This window comes from Melospiza melodia, chromosome 9 (genome assembly GCF_035770615.1).
Source record: "Melospiza melodia melodia isolate bMelMel2 chromosome 9, bMelMel2.pri, whole genome shotgun sequence".
Taxonomy (NCBI): Eukaryota; Metazoa; Chordata; class Aves; order Passeriformes; family Passerellidae; genus Melospiza; species Melospiza melodia.
The window spans coordinates 34,996,696-35,018,330 of record NC_086202.1 but is presented as its reverse complement, the minus strand read 5'-3'; the positions used below and the strand labels follow the sequence as shown (position 1 = coordinate 35,018,330).

General features: G+C 41.8%; 1 protein-coding gene across 4 annotated transcripts in view; it reads left to right on the top strand.

Annotated features, from left to right (window-relative positions):
• HERC4 (HECT and RLD domain containing E3 ubiquitin protein ligase 4) overlaps positions 1-21,635 on the top strand; it is a 29,658-nt gene continuing 8,023 nt past the window's right edge. The window contains exons 1-19 of one of the 4 annotated variants that reach the window (XM_063164190.1): positions 1-98; positions 872-1,019; positions 1,138-1,185; positions 2,205-2,494; positions 5,145-5,304; positions 6,352-6,428; positions 8,171-8,392; positions 10,255-10,346; positions 11,604-11,734; positions 12,395-12,555; positions 12,887-12,963; positions 14,942-15,066; positions 15,565-15,624; positions 16,073-16,184; positions 16,516-16,705; positions 17,705-17,877; positions 18,820-18,936; positions 19,938-19,961; positions 20,458-20,556. In XM_063164190.1, the coding sequence (XP_063020260.1) occupies positions 2,269-2,494; positions 5,145-5,304; positions 6,352-6,428; positions 8,171-8,392; positions 10,255-10,346; positions 11,604-11,734; positions 12,395-12,555; positions 12,887-12,963; positions 14,942-15,066; positions 15,565-15,624; positions 16,073-16,184; positions 16,516-16,705; positions 17,705-17,877; positions 18,820-18,936; positions 19,938-19,961; positions 20,458-20,556 (2,046 nt within the window). In that variant the 5' untranslated portion in view covers positions 1-98; positions 872-1,019; positions 1,138-1,185; positions 2,205-2,268. The remainder of the gene's footprint in view (positions 99-871; positions 1,020-1,137; positions 1,186-2,204; positions 2,495-5,144; positions 5,305-6,351; positions 6,429-8,170; positions 8,393-10,254; positions 10,347-11,603; positions 11,735-12,394; positions 12,556-12,886; positions 12,964-14,941; positions 15,067-15,564; positions 15,625-16,072; positions 16,185-16,515; positions 16,706-17,704; positions 17,878-18,819; positions 18,937-19,937; positions 19,962-20,457; positions 20,557-21,635) is intronic. The other 3 variants (XM_063164188.1, XM_063164189.1, XM_063164191.1) reach the window with 3 other exon arrangements.

Genomic DNA, 21,635 nt, shown 5'->3' with positions numbered 1-21,635 from the left:
CGCCCGGGGCTGCTCACGCTGCTCACGCCCCGGCCGTGGCCGGCGAGCGCCTGCGGTGGGCGGGCTGCGGAGGGCAGCGGAGCGCTTCGCTGCCACCGGTGAGTCCCGCCGGGCCTCGGCGGAGCCGGGCGCCGCCGCCCTCGGGCCCCGCGGGGCGGACGGGAAAGTGGCCGGGGCCGCGCTCGGGCCGCGGGGCCCCAGGGCGGGACGCGGGAGCGGGGCGGGCCGGGCGGCGGCGCCGCGGGGCAGGTGCGGCCCGGGGCGGTTGGGCCCAGGCCGGGCGGCGCCGCGCTCGGGCCGCGGGGCACGGAGGGCTCCGGCCGCCGCCCCTCTCCGCCGCCGGGCCGCGCCCGCCGCTCCCTGCGCGGCTCAGCGCGGCGGGCCCGGGGAGCCGAGCCCCGCCGGGGGAACGCGGGCCCGCGGCGAGCGCCGGGCGGGCGGGGTCCCCTCACGGGCACGGCCTGAGCGCTCCGGCAGCCGCCGCAGCCCGCGAGAAGCGTCCAGGCGCTTCCCGGGCGCCCGCCCGCGGCCCGGGGCGAGTGCGGGGCTGCCCCGGCCGGCTCCGGTGCCCACACCGGGCAGCGCCCGCAGGAGCGGGGGTACCCGGCCCTGGCCGCCCCAGTTGGCTCTGATGGCCACGCACAGCGGTGGAAGAGTGCCGTGATTTGAGATCAAAGTACAGAACTTTGGCTACTGGCTCTTAAATGATGCAAAACAAAACAACCCCGCCTTCCGTGGAGATACATATAGAGTTTAGCAGAAAGGAGAACTTTTCTTATTTTTTTCCCCTGCTGGAGATGGAGATAAACCTTGACTGTAGAAATCTCGAAGAACTATAGTGATACATCTTTTCTGATTTCTTGTGTTGCAGGTTGAAGCAAGTCACCGCTCCAGATGTGTGACATGTGCTGCTGCATAGCTATGGCTTAACTGAAGGCGTCTTGGTTTCGATGTCCCCTTCTGAATGTGGTAGGATATAGCTAGGGAAATATTTGATCATGCCTCACCTCCTGAGATAGGTAAACAGAATGCAATATATTTTAAGCTGTTTGGCTGTTTTGGTTCAGTATTGCTATAGGGTTTTTTTATGCGGTCCCAAAATTAAGTGTCTTGTTTATTGCATTTTGTCTTTTGCAGAGAAAAATAGTTTATCCGGTTGTGCTGGCAAGAATTCTGCCCTTTGGTGTACGTAACGCTTAGATGTTAAGTGTTGGCTTGCTTCTCCGAGCCGTTTGGGATTTAGGTAGTTTATACATGTTATAACCCTGCAGAATAATAGTCACAGATGAAAAATTTGTAGTAATTTCTCATTAGATTACATTGACTTTTAAATTGCTCTGAAAATGCAGAGAAACTTGCTGTCGTGGAAACGGGGTATGAGTAGTAGTGAAAACTTTGTCACCGATTTTTTTGTTGTATGCACTGCTGCGAATGAAAGAGAAGGGCAGCTTTGAATCCTTTCCAAAAAGGTGCAGAGTCTGTCAGCACAAATACTGATAATTGTAATTTAGGGATTAGGGGTGTGGACTTGCCTGGGGGAGCTGGTGTACGTGGCCTGCTGCTGCTGCAGAGTAACTGAAGCTGTAGCTGATTGCAGTGCAGGACTGGGGACTTGACTTTCAGCTCTTTATTTTCTCTTAAATTGTGAGTTCAGTTGACTCCTAGTTGTTTAAATGCAACGACTGACACAGCATGTTGTACTTTGTGTTGCATAACTGGATTGATCAGAGCTGAGCACTTTTTTCCGAGCTGTGAGTCAAGTGTTGTTTTTGGTGATGATCTTGAGGCCGTGCACAGCCCCTGCTGGAGTCGTGCAACTCCTCAAGTAAAGAAAGTAGCCTGCACTGTCCCCTTGGAAGATAGCTGGGGTCGTTTCCACTGGCTGGGACTGGCTGCAACTGCAAGTTTGTATAAATCTGAATAAGGGATTAAAGAAGTTCTACGAAGAATGATGTTTTAAGTTTTTGAAACAAAGTTATGCAAAACCAGTGACCTGCACGTCTTAAAAGTTGTATCTGAAAGCATTTTACTGCAGAGTTAAGGCAAATCCTGTCCAAGAAAGCAAATCACACTCTTAAAAATTGTTCAGGGTTTGAATACATCGGTATAGAGAAAGTGAGCTCATGGGTTACATGCTGTGTAGAAAGTAATGTAAATGCTGGGGACAATACTGAAAAATGTACGTTTTCCTTTTTTCTCAACAGCTACGCAGAAGGAATATTCTAGAAAAGTGAAGTTGGAAGATCTCTGATAACAAGAAGTGTAAACATGTTGTGCTGGGGCAATGCATCTTTTGGACAGCTTGGATTGGGTGGAATTGATGAAGAGATTGTTTTAGAACCCAGAAAAAGTGACTTTTTCCTAAATAAAAGGGTCAGAGATGTAGGATGTGGACTGAGACACACTGTTTTTGTCCTGGATGATGGGACAGTTTATACATGTGGATGCAACGATCTGGGACAACTAGGGCATGACAAAGGCAGGAAAAGACCCGGTAAGTTTAGAAGTGATGAACTGTGGGGATCCTGTGGGGTGGTGGGTGTGGCTTTCGTTTTGTTGTGCTTCATCAGAGCCAAGATTACCCAGGTGTCTGCATGGGGCAAACTCATGCCCAGCAGTTCTTCCAAGAATGGACATCTTTTTGACTGGAAAAGCATTGCTTTGTGGGATGGGTTCTGGTGAAGCTGGAGACACACAGCTGTGAAACGTGGCAGTCCCCCCATATTTTTGCATGCTGTGCAGCTGGACACTGCCACTGGTTTTTATTTCAACCATGGATGTGAGAGACTCAGTGATGTTTTTACTCTCAAGGGGAGCTGAGCTGCTGCAGTCCATGGGTTGGTGTTGTACTTCATGTATGGGTTTGGCTGTTGGACTGTGGTGGAAATGAGTATTTGGGATATCACTGCAGGGAAACATGCAGTTTTTAGTTGTCTAATACGTGGTGTACAGCAGGTCTGATTGAAGCAATGTTCTCTTTTTGTGAGAACTAAAAATAAAACTTTTGATAAAAGACTTATCAGCACAAGCAGCGCTACGGGGAGAGGATGTGGAGAAGCCTAAAGGATGCTGTGTAACACTTCTTTGGGCTTTTTTCCTTCCCACCTCTGTTTGGTGTGTGTTTGTGCTCCCTCCTAGTGCAGTTCTGAGCAGAGCTGGGTAAACATCTTGCAGGGACTGCAGAGGAGTGTGCACATGGGCTCCCTTCAGAGCGTGCATGTGAGTCATAGCTGGTGCTGAGAGCCAGGAACAGAGCTGCTCACTCTGCTCACAGCACAGCACACTGGGAAGGCTGACTGAGACTTGCTGCTAATCACTCCTAGAGCACTTTCACAACTTGCTTGGCTCAGTGTTTGCCACAAATTTTTCAAATGGAAATGAGGTGTCATGCGGTATTTTAGTAGTTCTCCTTTACACAGAGTTTCAGTTTTGGTGCCAATTAAAGATTTTCTTGATTTTTTTTTTAAACTAATGTGGACTTCTGTTGGGAAACAGTATGTGGATATTAAAGCTGATAAACTTTAATCCTGTGCAAACATCTGCTTCATGAACATGAAGAGAAACTCAGCATGTCAAACTTACTCTGACTGCTTGTTGCCCACTTTAAAAATTTTGCTGAATTGTCTTTTAGTCTAAAGGTTACAATGAAAATATCTGACGTTTAATTTGCCTGGCCTTTCATATGTAATGGACCTACTTGCATTTTTTTTTAACATGCTCAGACACACGAGGATTGTAATGTCCTCCCTAATCTTCCTTTCACCCAGAGGTTACTGATATTACTGCTGAGTGTTGTATGAAGTCAGAGCATTGGAATAGCTTCAGTTGCACAGCCCAAAGAGGCTTGGTATCTTTATAGATGGGTGGATGCTCTCCTTTAAACGTGTTCCTGCTAACTGAAGATAATTTTGTTGCTGACTGGGTGTCTTTGCTGCCTCCTTGTCCCACTGCCTTTCTTCTTTCCTCCTCCTAGAGCTCTGCTTGCCACGGGCACTGCATGGCTGTGGCAGTCGGGCCGGCTGGTGCAGCAGCTGGGCGAGATTGCCCGAGCTAATCCGTGTGCTGGTGCCCCAGTGGAGAGTGAGAGTGCCTCCGTGACCTCTCCCACTGGCAGAGCTGTGGGAGGCTCTCGTGGCTGAATTGGGGTGGCAACCTCTTCAGTCAGACCGGCTGGGTGTAATAAAAAGAGCTTATATCTGCTGCCTGTGTCGGTTTATTTTGGAAGCTGGGTGCCTGTCGTGCTGCAGATAATGTGAGCTACTGTTGTGAAGCTGCCTTGGGCTGGGCTGTGTTTAGAGTGCCCATAGCATTGACAATACACAGGCTTTTCAGGCTAGGATGGAGTTTGTGTTTGAAAACTGGGAGTAAAATGTCCAAGCAGTCCCTTATTTAAGGGAACTGTTAAAAATTCTAGCCTTAATGACAGGCCCTGGTGATATTTCTCTGCTTTGCTTATTGCTGGAATTGAAATGTTATTCCGATCACAAATCATAAGCCCAAAACCAAGCTTTGAGTGTTTCCAAATGCATTGGTGCAGGCTCCTGGAAAAAAATCAGAGATATTTTAGTGTGTGCTTTTCAGAGGTGTCACCATGTGTCTAGAAAAATTACTCTTTAGGATCCATTTCCACAGTATTTTGCATTATAAAGAAGACATTGTGTAGCTCATTGCAAAATCGGTAGCTTTAGTCTGTAATTTGCCCTGCCTTGTTTTGCAGGCTCTTTCTTAATGATGAATAGGTGAATTTAATTTGCTGTGGTGGAATGTTTTCCTCTTACATAATGTTTTACACGTGTAGTCATTTGACAGTAATCTATTTGCCCTTACTGTTAATTGAGTTTCTGCACTCATTTTCAGATGGCAGCGTTAGAGGGATCCGTCAGGATCGAGGCGCAGGTTTTGTGCACTTTGTGCATTGCTCCAGAAACACTCATTACCTGGTTACTTCAGGGTGTCAAATTTAACTCATTTCTCCTAGAATTGCATAATTGCATGTTTATAATTTTAAATAAAGGGTGTTTCAGCAGAACTTATGGGCTTAGTTGATGTCTTAGTACTGTGTAAACTGTTTGGAACAAGCCTAGCTTGTTAGTAGCTTTTATTTTTTTTTTTAACCAACTAATTTTATTTATTCCTTTTTTTAGAGCATGTTGGTGCACTGGATGCCCAAAATATTGTAGCTGTGTCATGTGGAGAAGCCCACACTCTTGCATTAAATGACAAAGGTCAGGTATATGCTTGGGGTCTGGCTACTGATGGACAGCTTGGCTTGCCAGGAACAGAGGAATGCGTCAGAGTGCCCAGGTTAAAAATAGTACATGATAATTTGCCTTTTTTTAAAATAATGTGCTTGAATCACATTGGTTAAGCTATTCTGTTGTTACAGGTAAAGCCATATAAATATAGAAAATGTATATTAGCTGTGACACTTGAATGCTGTGTGTGGACAGTTTCCTTTCTCAGAAACTCTTGTGAGAAATGTCTTACAGGTGTGCTTGGTTGGTTGCTTTTTGGGGTGTTTTGTTTGTTGGTATTTTTAATAGTCCTCCCCCAACAATAAGACTTGCATTGGAAAAGTAGGATGGGTATTTTAAGAGTATGAGTGCCATTTAAGAGAAGTTAAAGAGAAGTAGTGTGTTAAACTTTCAATGTGAAGAAGGTGCATTTGCTGTCCTATCTTTGTACTTCAGTTTTCAGCCCAAAGCTTTTCAGCTGTGATTGAATAATACACCTTCTAGTTAAAAAAATTCATGTTGGCCAGGGTTGTTTTCAGAATGCCGTAAGCATTGCAGCTACCTGAAGTCCACACACAAAAGTAACAATTCCTTGGAACCTTAGTAATTCATATTAAAAATGTTCTATCTGCATCCAGTTTAAATGCCCACAGGCCCTTAGAAACTTTTTCCTCATCCCAAGTGGAAAGCATTATTAGTTTCAGTGCACATGTGCATGTATTTGCAACTTCTTCGGAATATTGTGCAATATGTATTAGGTTTATAAACTGAAGTTTTGGAAACTGGAAAGTAAGAATGAGTTTCTTCTCGTATTCTGTGTTCATTCCTCCCTTCAGCTGTGTGAGATCACCTTCACAGCATGTGAACCTCCCTGATTCTTCATTATGGACTTTTACAGACTTGATCTATTTGAAAATAAGGCAGAACCTGCTCTTAGAAGGTTTAGAAGAAAAGCAGTTTTGTCTTCAGATTTTACTAATTAGCATCTAATTAAAGTTGTGATGTTTAGTACACTTCAGTAAAAAGGATTCATATTTTGTATATTGCTCTTTATTTCATACCATGAAGTAAAGCTTCATTGTAGCTTAATTGTTTCTCTGTTTTCTTACTCCAATAGAAATATTAAAAGTTTATCAGAGATCCAGATTGTCCAAGTTGCTTGTGGTTATTATCACTCACTAGCACTCTCAAAAGGTAAGCCAGATCCTCCTGAAGTTTTGTGTAATTTCATACCAGGGAATTCAAATGTTTTCAAGATACATTTTATCTTTTTTTTTCATTATTAAACATGCTACCACTTAGCACAGATGGGATTTCAGGTTGGTAGGGGCTCTGTAATTTAATGATGGAAGCTGCCATTTGAAAAACAAATGTAGAAACAGATGTTGAGTTGTGCTTTTATTTCTTCAGGGTGTGTGTTTATGTTGATTTTTTTCTCATAATTTGGCTTTCATGTGACTTCCTTTTTATTTTGTTTCTTTTCTTGGTCCCAAATCTTTCACACTGGTCTGTTTTAACCTGTAACCTCAAGTTACTGAGGCTGGCAGGAGTGACTTCCTTGTGTGCTTTATTATGGCAAAGCCTCTGGTTTTTGGTGCTTCCATAGTTAAAATTCCATATCACATACAAGCCACCTTTAATGTTTCTTAACAATGTGTGTTTAAAATATGAGCCAAATAACTGTGGAGAGGCAGGTGTTCATGGTACTCTGACTGATGTTTATTCTTTAAATCCAATAGTTTATGCTGTTTATATGTGCCTAGGTTCTGTGTGTGACTCTTCATGGGCTCATATTGGGCAATTCCTGTGCCATTATGAATTCCCAGGTGTAATTATCATTATAACCCAGGGGAATGCCTTTGTTTCAGGGCAGGCAGAGCTTTAGGAGTAACCCTTTGCCTGAGTTAAGATCTGCAGCAGAGTTGTGAGTTGTGTTGTCAAGCGTTCTGTTGGTCAGAGGTGCGAGAGTGTCACAGGAATTTGTGATTTGAAATTTAAATAGTCACAGGCTTCAAGTAGAGCATCACTGTTTTATTGCCAGGTCATGGGTTTGCAGCTCTGTGTCTGTTCTTGGCGTGGGCTGTAGGGTGTTTTGGGTTAGTTGTTAATATAAATAAATAAAATCTGACACCCGTACTCCAGAGGATGGGTTTCATTGTTTCCCCATCTTGATAAAACTGTTACTGGAAAGGTGGAGATGGGAGAGGCATGGGAAGCATTTTGAAGGTAACATTGCTCTTGAAAACATTTCATGTCAGCAAAAGTAAATTATTTTTGTCTGGGTGTTGATCTTTAGGATAGTAAATACCTTGGCAAAACATTGGTTGTTCAAGAAGAGAGTGTTTTATTTTAGAAGCAGTTTTAACATCAATAGGTCTTTGATTGCTATTCTTTAAAATGTTTTTCTTTGTAAATTATCAAGTGACATTATAAATCTTGTGCTTCAGTGATCATGTAATGAAGACAGTATTTAAAAATATACATCTCTTAAATTGTCTGTCAAAATTTAAGTATCTTACCTTAGAAAACCTTAAATGAGGCTTTTGATTGGAAGCAGGAAAATTTTCCATGTCCATCTTCAGCAGATGTCTGCATAAACATCTGTGCAGCAGAGGAGCTTCCCATGGAGCAGTGCCTTGCTTTGGAATAACCAAGCTCAGTAGATCTGCACTGTGGAAACAGGAATGTTGAGAGCGGTTTGGAAGGGCTTGAATGTGATTTAAATACTTCCAATCTGATTAAGTGCTTGAGTTGAATGCCTGCAAATTACACAAGAATGCTCAGCTTCACAAGTCAGTAATTTGTATGCATTTTCAAACTCAAAAGTTTTGGAAGAGTGACAGTCTAACTTTTAGCTTCTCTTACAGTGGATAAACATTGTATTATTAAACTGTATTAATTGTGTTTCTTGGTTGTTTATTTTTTCCTTCCAACAGGAAGTGAAGTGTTTTCCTGGGGACAAAACAAATATGGCCAGCTGGGCCTAGGTTATGAGTATAAAAAACAAACCTCCCCACAGATGATTAAATCTCTGCTGGGAATCCCTTTTGCACAGATTGCAGCAGGAGGAGCTCACAGCTTTGTGCTGACTCTTTCTGGAGCCATCTTTGGATGGGGACGCAACAAATTTGGGCAGCTGGGTGTTAATGATGACACAGGTAAGGAAGCATTGCTTCAGGGGGGTGTGGATGGTGAATCTGAGGTGAGCAGTGTTCTGGAAAGGAGCAGACACAGCTGGGGTGTGCCAGTGCCACGTGGGATGGCACAAACAGGGCACAGAGGCGTTTTCCTCAGTGTAGTGGGAATGCTGACAGTGCTATGCTGAAGCTCTTGCCTGCTTCACTTGTGTTCTTTGCCTGTCATTTCATGGGATTGAATTGAAATACTGTGCAGTAGTTACAGTTTGAACTGAATTTAAGTGAATGAAATTGCTTGGCAAAAGCAGCAATCTGTCACAACTAATTGGTTGTCCTTAGTAGTCACATTTAGGCCATTTTCATATTTTACTGCCATTTACTTTTACGTTCCTTTCTCAGGCCACTTTTGATAATCATTCACAATTTTTGGCTAGCCATTTCTAAAATTTCCTCTGCTGGGTGGATGACCGCTCAATGATTTTTAGCAAATGGTTAGATTAGACAAAAAATTCTTTTTTTGGTTGTATTGTTTTACATGCACAGTATGTGCTCACAGGGCTCCAGGGTGACAGTATTTGCTGTAATACACAGTTTAATAGTGGATAATCTATAGATGGTTTAATGAGTTCAGATTTGCTTACTGGTTCATTGTTGTCACCACCATTTAAAATGGGGAAGATGGGTTGTAAATAAAATACTCATCTGAATGCCTTAAAAATTGCCACATTCATGTAATAAGAGAATTACAATTATTTTTCAGAAATCATGGGAGACTTCAGTTGCTCCTACATATTCTTTGGAATGTGTGTAACCCTAGGTTTTATCACTTCTCAGTGTCTTCATAGGGTTTCTTGCAGACATGTTAGCATGCCTGACAGGTTTTAAGACATTAGCACTGACATTTTGAAGAATTGCCTTTGTGCAAAGTTGACAAAGTTGACTTGTCCTAGTGATGGAGGGAAGTTATGCTTGCTTCCTGTTTGTTCAGAGCTCCATTCTGTCATGCAGTCTGTAACATTAAAATGTGTATAAATTTACTTTCCAAAGAAGCCCGACTGACACTGATGCCAAGATGATTTTTTGCCTTTTTTATCTACTTTCTATGTATCCTCAGTGTTCTTAGCATTCCTTAAGCCTGATAACTTGGCATAGTGCTGGTAATGTGCCAGGCCAGGAGGCCAAACATCCTGAAGGCCTCGCAGCAGGAGGCTGCAACTCCTCTGGAACACACCCTGTGGAACAGAGATTTGGCCCATCCAGGGTAGAATTCCACACGTGGGGGAATAGCGCAGCATTCATCCAGGCCTCCCACTGGGGCATCCTTGGTAGAAATGCTGATTTGTAAGGTCTGTAAATGGCACAGGGGGTCTGTCACGTGTGAGCATTGCAGCACCTTCACCTTGGCCAGTAAGGATCCTAATTAAACACTGAGGTAAAACCCCTTATCCCTTAGCTGGGTCTGGCTCTCCATTTTTGGGACCAAGGAAAAGGTGTCAATACCAACTTACAGGAACATTTTAAAACATGAAACACATAAACAATTCATTTCAAACACAGAAACAATGATAATTTATCTTTTCTCATGGCCAGTGCCAGGTCTAATGTAATGTTCCATATTTAGTTGTCTGTGTATTGACACATGATCCCGTGCTAGTGAAAATGAGGGCATGGGCCACAAACTTTTTCAGTGTCATAGTCCCTGTCTTATTCTGTAGTAACACTTCCATCTCCAGGATCCATAAACCCAGTTGTGGTGATTGTGTTATGTTAACAAATTTTAACTGCTTGATTGGGTAGAATCAAATTAGAATACATAAGCAAAACTATTTGGGTTTTGATTTTTATTGTCAAAATAAGTGACCTTTCTGTATTAAACCTTTCAGACAGGTATGTTCCTACCCTGCTCAAGTCCCTGAGAAGTCAGAAGGTTGTTCATATATGTTGTGGAGAGGATCATACTGCTGCCCTTACAAAGGTACAGAACTTTAGGATATGTTTATGCTCCAATTTTTTAATGTTTCCATTGAAGGAGAAGATGCTACCTGAACAGGAAATAATAAACTAAATTCTAAATAAAATTTCTTGTAAATTTGTGGGATTAAGTTGAGGAAAGATTGGAAGAATGGTTAAATATTTGAAAAAAATCACCAAATACAAGAAGTCTTTATTTCTAAATGCTTATTTTCCTTTTTCATGCATAGAAGTTAACTCCAAACGTACTTTAAAGCTGATGGGCTGGGTTGAGGTTCTGAGTGTACTGTGAATGTTTGCAGAGATTGCCACCCATGTGCATGGCTCCAGTGTCCCTGCAGAGCCAGGGGCTCACACACCTTTTGTAGGCAGCTAATTAATTAATTAATATATTAACCAACACTTAATGTTTAAACCAAAAATATTTTCAGCAATTATACACCTTACCTCACAACAACTTTGAAACTGTGTGTGTGTGAGCGTTCTCCAAGTCCTCCTGAAGCTCAGAAGAGCCTGGCACTGTTTTCTGTCCTGCCTCAGTGACTGGGGCTCTTGGGTTTCCTCAGTGCAGTTCTGGTGATGGTTTCCAGCTGAGGGCCTGGCTGGTGCAATTAGATTTGAAAGAAACAGTCACAATTTCAAAGCATCTGAAAATGGCAAGTTTCAAAGTTGTTGTGAGGTGAGGTGTACAATTTCTGAAAATGCTTTTGGTTTAAACGTTAAAGGTGTTGGTAATTTCTTGATTAATCAAAAACTCTTCAAAAATTACATGCCTCACAACAATACTGAAATTTCTGGTTTCTTATGCTTTCAAATACTGAGGCTGTTTCAGCCATACTGTGGATCATCTGCTGAGCAGGGCAGCTTCCTGCTGGCTAATCACTTCAACATTTGCAATCTGAGTTTCAAAGCTGAAGTATACTTTTAATAGTGGGAGTTTGTTCATCAAGAAAACTGGAAAAGAGGGAAAATGAGGATTAGGATCTGTAAATGACACAAGTTAATGGCAGGACTGTTGTATGATAATAAGGAAATTAGATGAGTCTGATTTAGCACAAGTGAGGTAATGTTTCATAGCTGTGCCATGTTGTCATAACTCCAGTTAACTTGCAATTCTTCTGTGTCTCAGAACTCTGTTCATTTTCTGTCCTTTCCCTGCAATGCCAAAATCACCAGAAAAGATTTATTAAACCCCTGTTTCTGTGGAGTTTCTTGTTCTGAGATATATGATCATATTAATGTAAAATATTTATTTGTTTAGGAAGGTGGGGTTTTCACATTTGGAGCTGGAGGCTATGGCCAGCTGGGACATAACTCTACCAGCCACGAGATAAATCCCAGGAAAGTTTTTGAGCTCATGGGGAGCGTTGTCACACAAATCACCTGTGGCAGGTAAGGTCTATTCTGTGCTAACCCTGTGACTCCTACACATAACTTGCTTTGTATAAAACTTTATGTGTATTGCAATATGAAGTGGGGGTTTTCTTAGCCTTTGTGGTCAGGGAAGACAAAATGACCCCTAACAAAAGATATTTAGTGATGTTTTGGGGATTCTAAAAGCATTGATGGAAGAGCTAAAGGAAGCTGTGTATTTGAGAGGCTGTGATTTTCTAAACTGGCAGTGTGAACAGTAGTGTGAGCTGTGAGAGTTTGTTGCTGTCACTTCATTTCCTGTTGAAGAACAAGTGTGTTTGGGAAAGTACAAAGCAGTTTGCACAAATTGCCAGCTGGTTCTTCACAGGCCTGTGATGGGAGAGGGGCAGTCAGGATGGGAAGGGAAAGGAGGTGTGGGCAGTCTCTAGACATTCATTTCTGATGTGCTCTGAAGGTCAGCCAGGGGCTGGGCACTGGCAGCCCCATTCTGGGAACCTTTCCATACAAAAGGAGGGCTGCCTGTTGGAGTGTGGGTGGAATATTGCCAGTGGCAGGGCATTGCAGGGAGTGTTGGGCAGGACAGGGCCTTTCACACAGCGCTGAGCCCGGTCCTGGCCAGGCCTGCTCAAAGCTGCTTCCAGTGCTTAGCTTTGTGGTACTGAATTCTCTTTGCCCTAGGCAGCACACCACTGCATTTGTCCCTTCTTCTGGAAGAATTTACTCCTTTGGACTGGGAGGCAATGGGCAGCTGGGCACAGGGACCACCAGTAACAGGAAAAGTCCCTTCACAGTGAGAGGAAACTGGATTCCCTTTAGTACCCAGTGCCCAATGAGCACAGGTAAGCACCAGCTGATGCATTTACTGCTTGGTTGCCTGTTCCTTTCTAGGGCTTGAAATTCTTGAGTTTTAAACTGATTATGGGCTGTAATAATTTTTCCCAAACAGTCTGATTGTGCTCTGGGTTCCTGCTGTAGGAATTGCATGCCTGTGGCTGGTGGGTGGGGGCCTCTGGTAGCACCAGACCTAGAACTTAGAAAAAGATGGCATGGACCATTTTATCATTAACTGGTGTTTCAGTGTGTTGGATCAAGGTTCTGCCAGAAGGGAGCCTTTCTGTAACCCAGTGTTGATTGCAGTATCTCATTTTCACATTTTTATTCCTCTTGCAGACAGTGAGGAGTGCTACTGTGTAAAGAGAATTTTCTCTGGTGGGGACCAAAGTTTTGCACACTACTTTTATCCACAGGTAACAAATTAAGTGTAATTTGGTTCCAAAGCTTGTGAAAGTTGGATTTTAGTTTTTTTGGATGCATTTTAAACTATTTTGATGTTGAAGGTGCATGTGACTGTATTGTAAAGTTTGTTGGAGCAGTGTGGAAGCAAAAGGCACCAAGTCATGGTAGCAGCTGGAGGACTTGGATCCAGTTAGTGTGTGTTAGCTGTCAGAAATCATGTGAGATTGAGACTTTTTTGGCATAAGCTTTTTTCTTGATGGATGAATGCACTTCTTTGCATGCCTGAAGGGAAGAGTTGATTGAATATTTGAGCTCTTTGCTCCTTGCCCAGTCCTCCTCATACCTCCTTTGGTCTCTTCTGCTCTGTGGCCATTTTAATGTACCACAGTGGCAAGGAAACAAATGGAGCTTTTTGCTAAAAATTGCTGTTGGTGACATAGTTTATGTCAGTTTTATCACAGTCTTAAAGCTTACATTTTAAAGCAACAAGAATTGATCTGTTTAAATTCTGCTACCTACAAGAGTCTAGAAGGACTTTACAGTAAAAGTGGCAATGTGGAAGTGTGATGGAAGGAAAATGCTGTTGGGGGATGAGTTGGGAGAGAAAATAAAAACAAGGTGAAGATTCATGGAACTGTTTCCAGTACAGCTCAGCAGATATTAGACCATGGGGATTAATGAAGCATCAAGAGTTCAGTATGTAGGGTGAAAACTAATTTGGACACAGGGGAAAATGGATTTTAGTGGGGAAGCATGCTTATGAAGAAAAACTGAGTGCAGGTCAGACTTGCAGCAGTGCTTTGTGCTCACAGCCTGTTCTGGGTGTACAGAATCAGCAGTTTTTCTGGGATTGACTTGTTGGATTCTCTGTCTAAATTCTGGTAGAGTTTTAACCATTGCTGTATTTGAGAGAAACTTGCTTAGCAGGTGTACACCTGAAGATTGCTTATAATGGAGATTCAAAACTTGTCTCTTAAAGCTTCCTTAATAACTTTATGTGCAATTTTCATAATTACTGGAGTAGTTTCTGACTAATTGAGGTGAACTGGAGGCTGTATGAATGCAGTTATTGTGGCTTGTTCTGTACAGAAGGTATTAGCAGTAGATGAACTTCGATGCTGCAGAAGTATCCCTTTAGAACTCTTTGGTTTGGTAATTTGTGTTGAATCCTTCCTTAGTTCTGTGTGTACTGTGCCCCTGGGGGTTGTGTGTCCCTGCCATTTAGGGGGCCCAGCCAAAATCCATTTTGGGCTGCTCAGTTCCCTGAGTTATTTCCTTTGGCTGGACAGAAGGGAAATGGCAGAAGTGCTCCTCGAGCTGATGCTGTGGGACGGGATCAGAAGTGCTGATTTTTGGCAGCAGGTAGCCATTGTCACACTGAGTCAGCTGATGGCATCCTCAGGAGGAATGTTTTCTGTTGATAGTTTCATCTTGGTTTTGGTGCTATTTGCCTTCTCTTTTTGAACCAATGCTCCTACTGAAAACAATGATCTTGCTTCTCCTCTTTACTATCACAGCTCTTAGTGGAATTCAATTTTCTGTGAGCAGCACTTCCAAATGCAGCTCCTCTGATGAGGCAGGGCGTGTTCACAGAGGCACGATCATTCTCAGAGGAGCCTGGTGGCAGTGGGGTGGAAGAACATCTGTCTGGAGAATGGAATGGCTCCTTTGCTGTGTGCTCACAGCTTGGCAGGGAGCTGAGTGCCTCCTGTGGCTGCAGGGCAAGAGATGCTTGCTGCTCACACCTGAAGCTCAGTTAGTGATGTGCAGGGAGCTGCCATTTAGCAAGGTGTGTGAATTATCACCTAATCCAGCTGGTTTTATGCATGCTCTGCTTTCACAGGGAGGCAGAGCTGTTAAACACAGAGTATTTCACTGCAATAGTCTGGGTAGGCAAATGGTCAGCTATGACAGCTCAGCCTTGGCTGATTTTTCTGGAAATCAATTCTGTGTGCCTGACTCTTTATGTTTTCTTTACAATTTATTTAGAACATGGTGCCACCAGATGATTTTAGGAATCCTGACCTTTTGAAGCAGATCTGGACTGTGAATGAAATGTTTATTCAAAAATTGCTGAGTTTCCCATCTGGAAGACTTCCTGTAGAGATAGCTAAGTAAGTGATGGAAGGGACAGGAGTGGTCTTTGGTGATTCTGCTTCTGAATTGAGCATTAGTGGGGCTTTGGACTATTTGTAATTACTGATTTTGAGACGTGCAGAGCTCTTGCTGTGCTTTCATTGTCGTGCTTGTTGAGTAGTTTAGATCCTTGAGACTGTGGCATCTCTGCTCCAGCTTAGATGATTATACAAGATAAATTAAGTATCTAATTGCACATTGAAAATTAGCAATGCATCTAAAGGAATATGAGAACAACTCAAAGATTATTGCTTCTATTTTAATAAAAGAGTATGCAAAGCAAGATTGGCTGTGATTTGAGCTGTCCTAAGTGTTGAGTCTTGAATGGAAGTTTAATCTAGTATTGCCTAGTCACATTGGAGTCATCCTTTGCGCAGTCTAATTCGTTAGGGATTAAATACAGGGGTTTTTATTTATTGCAAACGCTGATTTTTAAAAGGAAAACCAAATGTAACATTTCGTGTGACCAATTTCAGTGAAATTGATGGAACGTTCTCCTCTGCTGGGTGCCTGAATGGGAGCTTTTTGGCACTGAGGTAAGTGGTGGGCTTTTACCAGGTGTTCCTGTGGTGACTGCCTTCCTGGTGTCCCTGGGACACCTTCCCAGGGTTTCCTGTCCCATTCCTGTCTCATTCCTCCATTGAAACTCCTGCTTCTTTCCTGCCCTGTGTTTTGTCAGCTGCCCCAGTGAGGATGGCTCCATGTGAGCCAGCAGAGCTCATCACATTTGTCACCCCTGGGTTGTTGGTAATTCCAGGGCAGTCCCTTGTGTGGGATGGTTCACATCCAAGTCTCTTTGTGAGATTTTCTTGTGGTTAGAGGAGATTTTTTCTGGTTGTTTCTTAGTTGTTTCTAAGGCCATATAAAACATGGAAGTCTGATATATTTTAAATCCTTAGTCAGTGGGTCTAAAAGTCAGGGGGTTAAAGTCTTGAGTTGCTGAGAGCACAGGATTGAGTCTTTCTGGTTTTTCCCTTCCTGCAGCAATGATGATCATTACAAAACCAGTGCTAGATTCTCAGGGGTTGACATGAATGCTGCTAGACTACTCTTCCACAAACTCATACAGCCTGAGCACGCTCAGATATCACAACAGGTTTGTGCTGTGTGTTTTCTTCACATTTGGGATTATCTTTCTGGGTTACAGCTCTCCAGAAATACTTCTGTTATGCTTGATCCAACCCTGTAAATGGATTTATTTACTCAATAATGTATTGACTGCAGATGTGTGAAACTGTGTTTTGTTGAGACAATTAGGTGATACACCAGTGTATTCTATTTTAATATTTACTGTCATTGTCTAAATGTATAATAGTTTTCACCGAAGCTCTTAATTATTGTCTTCTAGATTAGTTTTCATATACATGGGCATTTTGTTTAAAATCTCAATTGTATTAAAATAAACAGAATTTTCTGATGTGCTGTAGGTGGCAGCTAGTTTGGAGAAGAACCTTATTCCCAAATTGACCAGCTCCTTACCAGATGTTGAAGCTTTGAGGCTGTATCTCACTCTACCAGAGTGCCCACTGATGAGTGATGAAAACAATTTCACAACGTTAGCTATTCCTTTTGGAGCAGCTATTCTGAACCTGGAAAAAGCTCCTCTGAAAGTTCTTGGTAAGAAACTGAATTTTTACTCTTAAAACTAAGGATCTGCAGATGAAAATGTGCAGAAATTCCATCAGTGAGACCTGGCCTTGGCAGCACCTGCTGTGTATTTACAGTTCCCTGCAATTCCCCAGTGAGAAAGTTAAGGCTCAGCATTGCTTGGTGTAAGAAAACACTTATTCTGTTGCTTCAGGGTGAGTTAGCAGGCCATCCCTGTGAATTCATGTGCTATTGTAGTTTTTGGACTGATGCCATTTGGGAGGAATTACGCCATGTAGCTCAGTGTAATTGATATGTGTCTTTGCTTTTTAAAGTGAAAATTATGTGGTCAGACAGCTAACAAGCTCTAAGCAATTTACAGAAGTGTTGCAGAGCAGATGTTAAATTGTCTTGGTTGTGACTGCAGCACCTGTTCTGAGCTTCTGAGGCAGTTGATCTTTTCTTGCTGGTGGTGCCAAGATGTGGTCTTCAAATATGCAGCTGGGAATAGCTCTGGTTTTTTAACTCTACTTCTTTACACTTTCTTGTTGTGCCTCAGCTTAAGGAAATTCAGCCTAAAGAATTGTTTTTGGAATATTTTGCTATTAATTGGTTTATTTTTGAGAGGGTTCTTTCATTTTCCTCAGTTATGCTTTGCCTTGTAATCTCACTTTGGTTTTTTCAGTAGTTTTTGGTGAGCGTAAAGAAAAGCAAACTGACAGATTTTAGAGCTCTAGATCCTTTTCCATCATTTTCTGTTGCTCTCACTACTGTTCCCTTAAGATTTCAGGTTTTGATCCATCTTTTCTTATCAAATGTTACATTGTGACACTGTCTGGATGAGCCGACTTGAGGGGACTTAGATTTGATGTGTAGCAATAGCACATTTGTTGTGCTGCAGCTTTCTTTTCAGAGTCTGCAATAAGTGATGCTTGTGCTTTCTAGCCAGACATGTTTGTTAGTTAAGAGATAACATAACAGTGTGTGGCAGTGACAAGTACTAAATTTGTGTTCACCATGTGTTGACAGAAAATTGGTGGTCTGTGCTTGAGCCTCCCTTGTTCCTCAAGATAGTGGAACTCTACAAGGATGTCGTGGTGCACCTTTTGAAGGTGTGCAAGATGGGCATTCCCCCTTCTGACAGGAGAATACTCACCAATTTCCTCCACACAGCCTTCAGAGTTCTGGAAATCCTGCACAGGGTAAGTTTGTGGTGTTTCTGAGCAGCTCCTGGGCTGCTTGGCTTGGTCAGCATCTCTGTGCTGGGCACTTGGTGGAAGCTAAGTTACTGATCAGTGTGAGGGATCAGAATTGCACCTACAGAAATATCTGTAGCTCTTCCATCTGGACCTATGAATCATTGGGATTCTGGGTTCCAGCCTGACAGGATGGTGATGGAATTAACTGGTTTTTGGGAACACAGAGTTACCCAGTCCTTTGCTTCTGTGTGGATTAAAGTGAGAGGGGGGGAAGGGGGTGGCAGCTCTGGGGTATTTTGCAGATATTGAGTATCTGGTGGTTTGGAGGGGGATGTGGGAGGTATTTGTGAAAAGTAGGCTTAGATTATCTGAGTATAAAGGCAGGATAAACTTGCTGCCTTGCCAGTTAGCAGTGCTTGGGAAAAGAAGTGTGTATGAGGAAAATGGGGATGCTTCTGGATTAAAATTGTACTGTAGAGACAAGCCTCTGTACAAAGTTACTTTTCCCACATCTCTCTTTTTTTAAGCTTATTGTTTTTAGATGGAAACTGTTCCTCTGCTCACAGGTGATAGTGTCCATATTATAACTAAGACTAGAGTTATTGAATCATAATTCTTTAACCTGTGTGAATACAGGTTATTATTTATTCCCTTGTGCACATGAATGTGTGTACTATCACTGTTCCTCTGAGGTGTTTCAGAGTGGCAGCCCTGTTATGCAATAACTGTAGTGCAGTTCATTGTATTTTCCTTCACTCTTTGATGGGATTTTGAATAGTCCCTGTATCCATGTTTTTAACATTGTTTTTTGCTTTCTTGTAGGCACTGTTGTTTTTCTAGATTTTTTTTGGTAGCTGGGTATCTGTGGCTGATGTATGAAATGCTTGAAAAACATGGAAAAATATCCCTTTGAAAGCTAATAAAAAATAAATTGCACTTCCTTAGGTAAATGAAAGAGGACAAGTTATACAGTATGACAGATTTTACATTCATGAGATACAAGATTTGATAGATATCAGAAATGACTATGCCAACTGGTTCCAGCAGCAGGTGTTGGGAATGGTAAGTTGTGTTGAGTTTTATTTGGGTTTTTGTGGGTGTTTTCTTCCCATGTTTTGTGTTTGTTTTATCCCTTTAAAGAAACCAGTAGATTCTCTAAGCCTGGGGATTTTTTTTCATAATTTTTTAAAATTTTTTTTTCATACAAATACCTTCAGAGATGAGCAGTGCTGAGCAGACTGGTCTCAGGTGCTGGCTAAAGAGAAATTGTTGAGAAGGTGTTTTTCTCCTGGGGTGTCATTCCTAGGACTGACACTGCTCAGTATTTGAATCCGTCAGTTAAAATGTGATTCAGAATTGCTCTCACTGAACACTTGCTATGTCAAAAACGTTGGGAATGTAAGAATCCACAGTAGGAAAACATGCAGAATAATCTGCATTGCCACATTAGACAGGTCCAGTGAGTGAGCAGGCTGCAGCTCTCTTGGGTAATGAGTGCAGCAGGAGCTGCAGGGGCAGATAACTGATGGAATTTCCTACTTGGAGTTTAGCAGCCACAACTGAGATAATTAATTCCTGCATCTGTAAACACAGAAGAGTGATAAGTGGGAGCAAATTAATGACTGTGCAGACAATTAGTGAGTTGGATAGGTTTTTGCACAGTTCCTTGACTTTAGCTTTGAAAGAATATTGTAAGTAATTTAATAAGTTTTCTCTAGCCACCCATATTTTATTATTTTACAACAGTACCAGCAGATGTCATTAATTAATGTGTGGTGGAAGTAAACATTTTAAGTGTGTAATTTTGTGCATCCAAGCAAACATGGTACTTTAGCAGCCCTGTTTTTAAAGACTGATAAACAGGGTGTTGAAAGACAAGCTTGTATTTAATAAATGAATTAGAATGTTTATGGTTAATGTTTATTTCTCAGTAAACCTTCTCTTGGGGGGAAGCAGTAAATAAATATTTTTTGAATTCTACATCAGAGATGAGTAATTAATGCAGACACTAATGCTGCTTTTTCATCTTAATTGTTGCTACCTTTGTGCAAATGCTGTCATAGGATGTCAACCATGGATTAACTGAGGTAAGATTGGATGCAGTCTGATTTCTTTGGAAGAATGTAAGGAAATCAGAAACGTTAAGGATTGTCTGCTGTGTTCTGTTGGGAGTAAAGCTTCAAATTAGCCATGGCTGTAATCTGAAAAAAATCTTGTGGTGTAAAAATATGTAATTGTCTCTATTGCAAATTTGGAACAGCAGTTGGAAAAAAGGGTTACTTCTGTGCCCACTAGCTGCAATAACAGTTCTGAAGTAAAAATGTGCTAAGTGAGAGTGTTGTTTGTGCCTTGCTTGATTGAGTTTTGTTGGGGTTTTTTTTTGTTTGTTTTTGGCTGAAGTACTAAACAATTAAAAATCTACTTCATGTTCCTTAGATGCTTTGGTTCTGCATTGATAATAAGTCAGGGTTGAGTTCTCTTTCCAGTAAAATAGATCTATTAAATGAGTGCTACTGTGGTTTTTTTAACCAGGATTGTGGCTTTTGAATGAGCTGAGCTATGACATGGTTCTTCTCATTGCAGTTAACAGAGGTTCCTGTTATAATTTGCACATACCCATTTGTATTTGATGCCCAGGCAAAGACAACTCTCTTGCAAACCGATGCAATCATACAGATGCAGGTAGGAGGCTCTGTTTTTAATGGTTCAGATTCATTCTTTTTTTTTCCCTGAGTTGGGGACCCTGGGGGTTCCTGTTGTATTTTTTTGTTTGGCTGGTTGGTGGTGTTGTTTGGGGTTTTTTTTTGTGGTTTGTTTGTTTGGTTTTTTTTGTTTGTTTGTGGGTTTTTGTTGGTTTTTGTTTGTGTTTTTTGTCGTTGGCTTTTTGTGGTGTTTTGTTTTTTTTAACTCTGTGCTATTTCTCCCCCCTAAAAATCAAGGATCTAGTTTTAATTTCAGGGTGTGCACACAATAGAGGGTAGTGGGGTTGGGATCACATTGAAATTAGACTGTTTTGTACTTGCCATACATTTCCAAGGAACTTCTTTTCCTTTCAGTAGTGAGATTGGTTTTTTTATGTGTTATCAACCCACAGTATAGGTACAAAAACCCCAAACCCACAACCCAAACAAAGCAACAAACATAAAACCCCCAGCAGCTCCCACAACCAGGGAACAACCCCACCTCCCATATGAGCAGACTTGGAATATTACCTTGGTCATTGATCTGACTCTGAAAATAACCAGATGATGGAAGTCATGCTCAGGTAATGGGCTTGTGTAGGAAAATATTACCTTGCTAATTAATAATAAATGTCCTTTATGTGCCTTTAAAAATGGATGTGCACAGTCAGTAACCAACATTTGATGGATTCAGGGAAATGTTCACATTGAATGTTTCTATTAATAATATTAAATAGCATTAAAACACACAAACTCTCAAGAGTTCTCTGTCGTATTCAGAACATTTGCAACAGCATTTTCTTTTTCAAACAATTTTAATACAGAAATTATCATGCAAGTTAAATGAATTGCTTTTCATGCTGTGAGTTAGTTTTTAATGTATGTTTGGTTTCATGCCAGATTTATATTAAACAGCTACTCTTCATTAGATGGAATGCAGGATCTTTTTGCTTCCTTTGGAATGTTAAAACCTGAGTTCTTACACTTCCCTGGGAGCAATGGGTAAAGGAAAAATATTTCCTAAAGTCAAATACTTGCTGAGATAAAAGGAATGCAGAGAAAAGTTGGGCGAATTCAGTA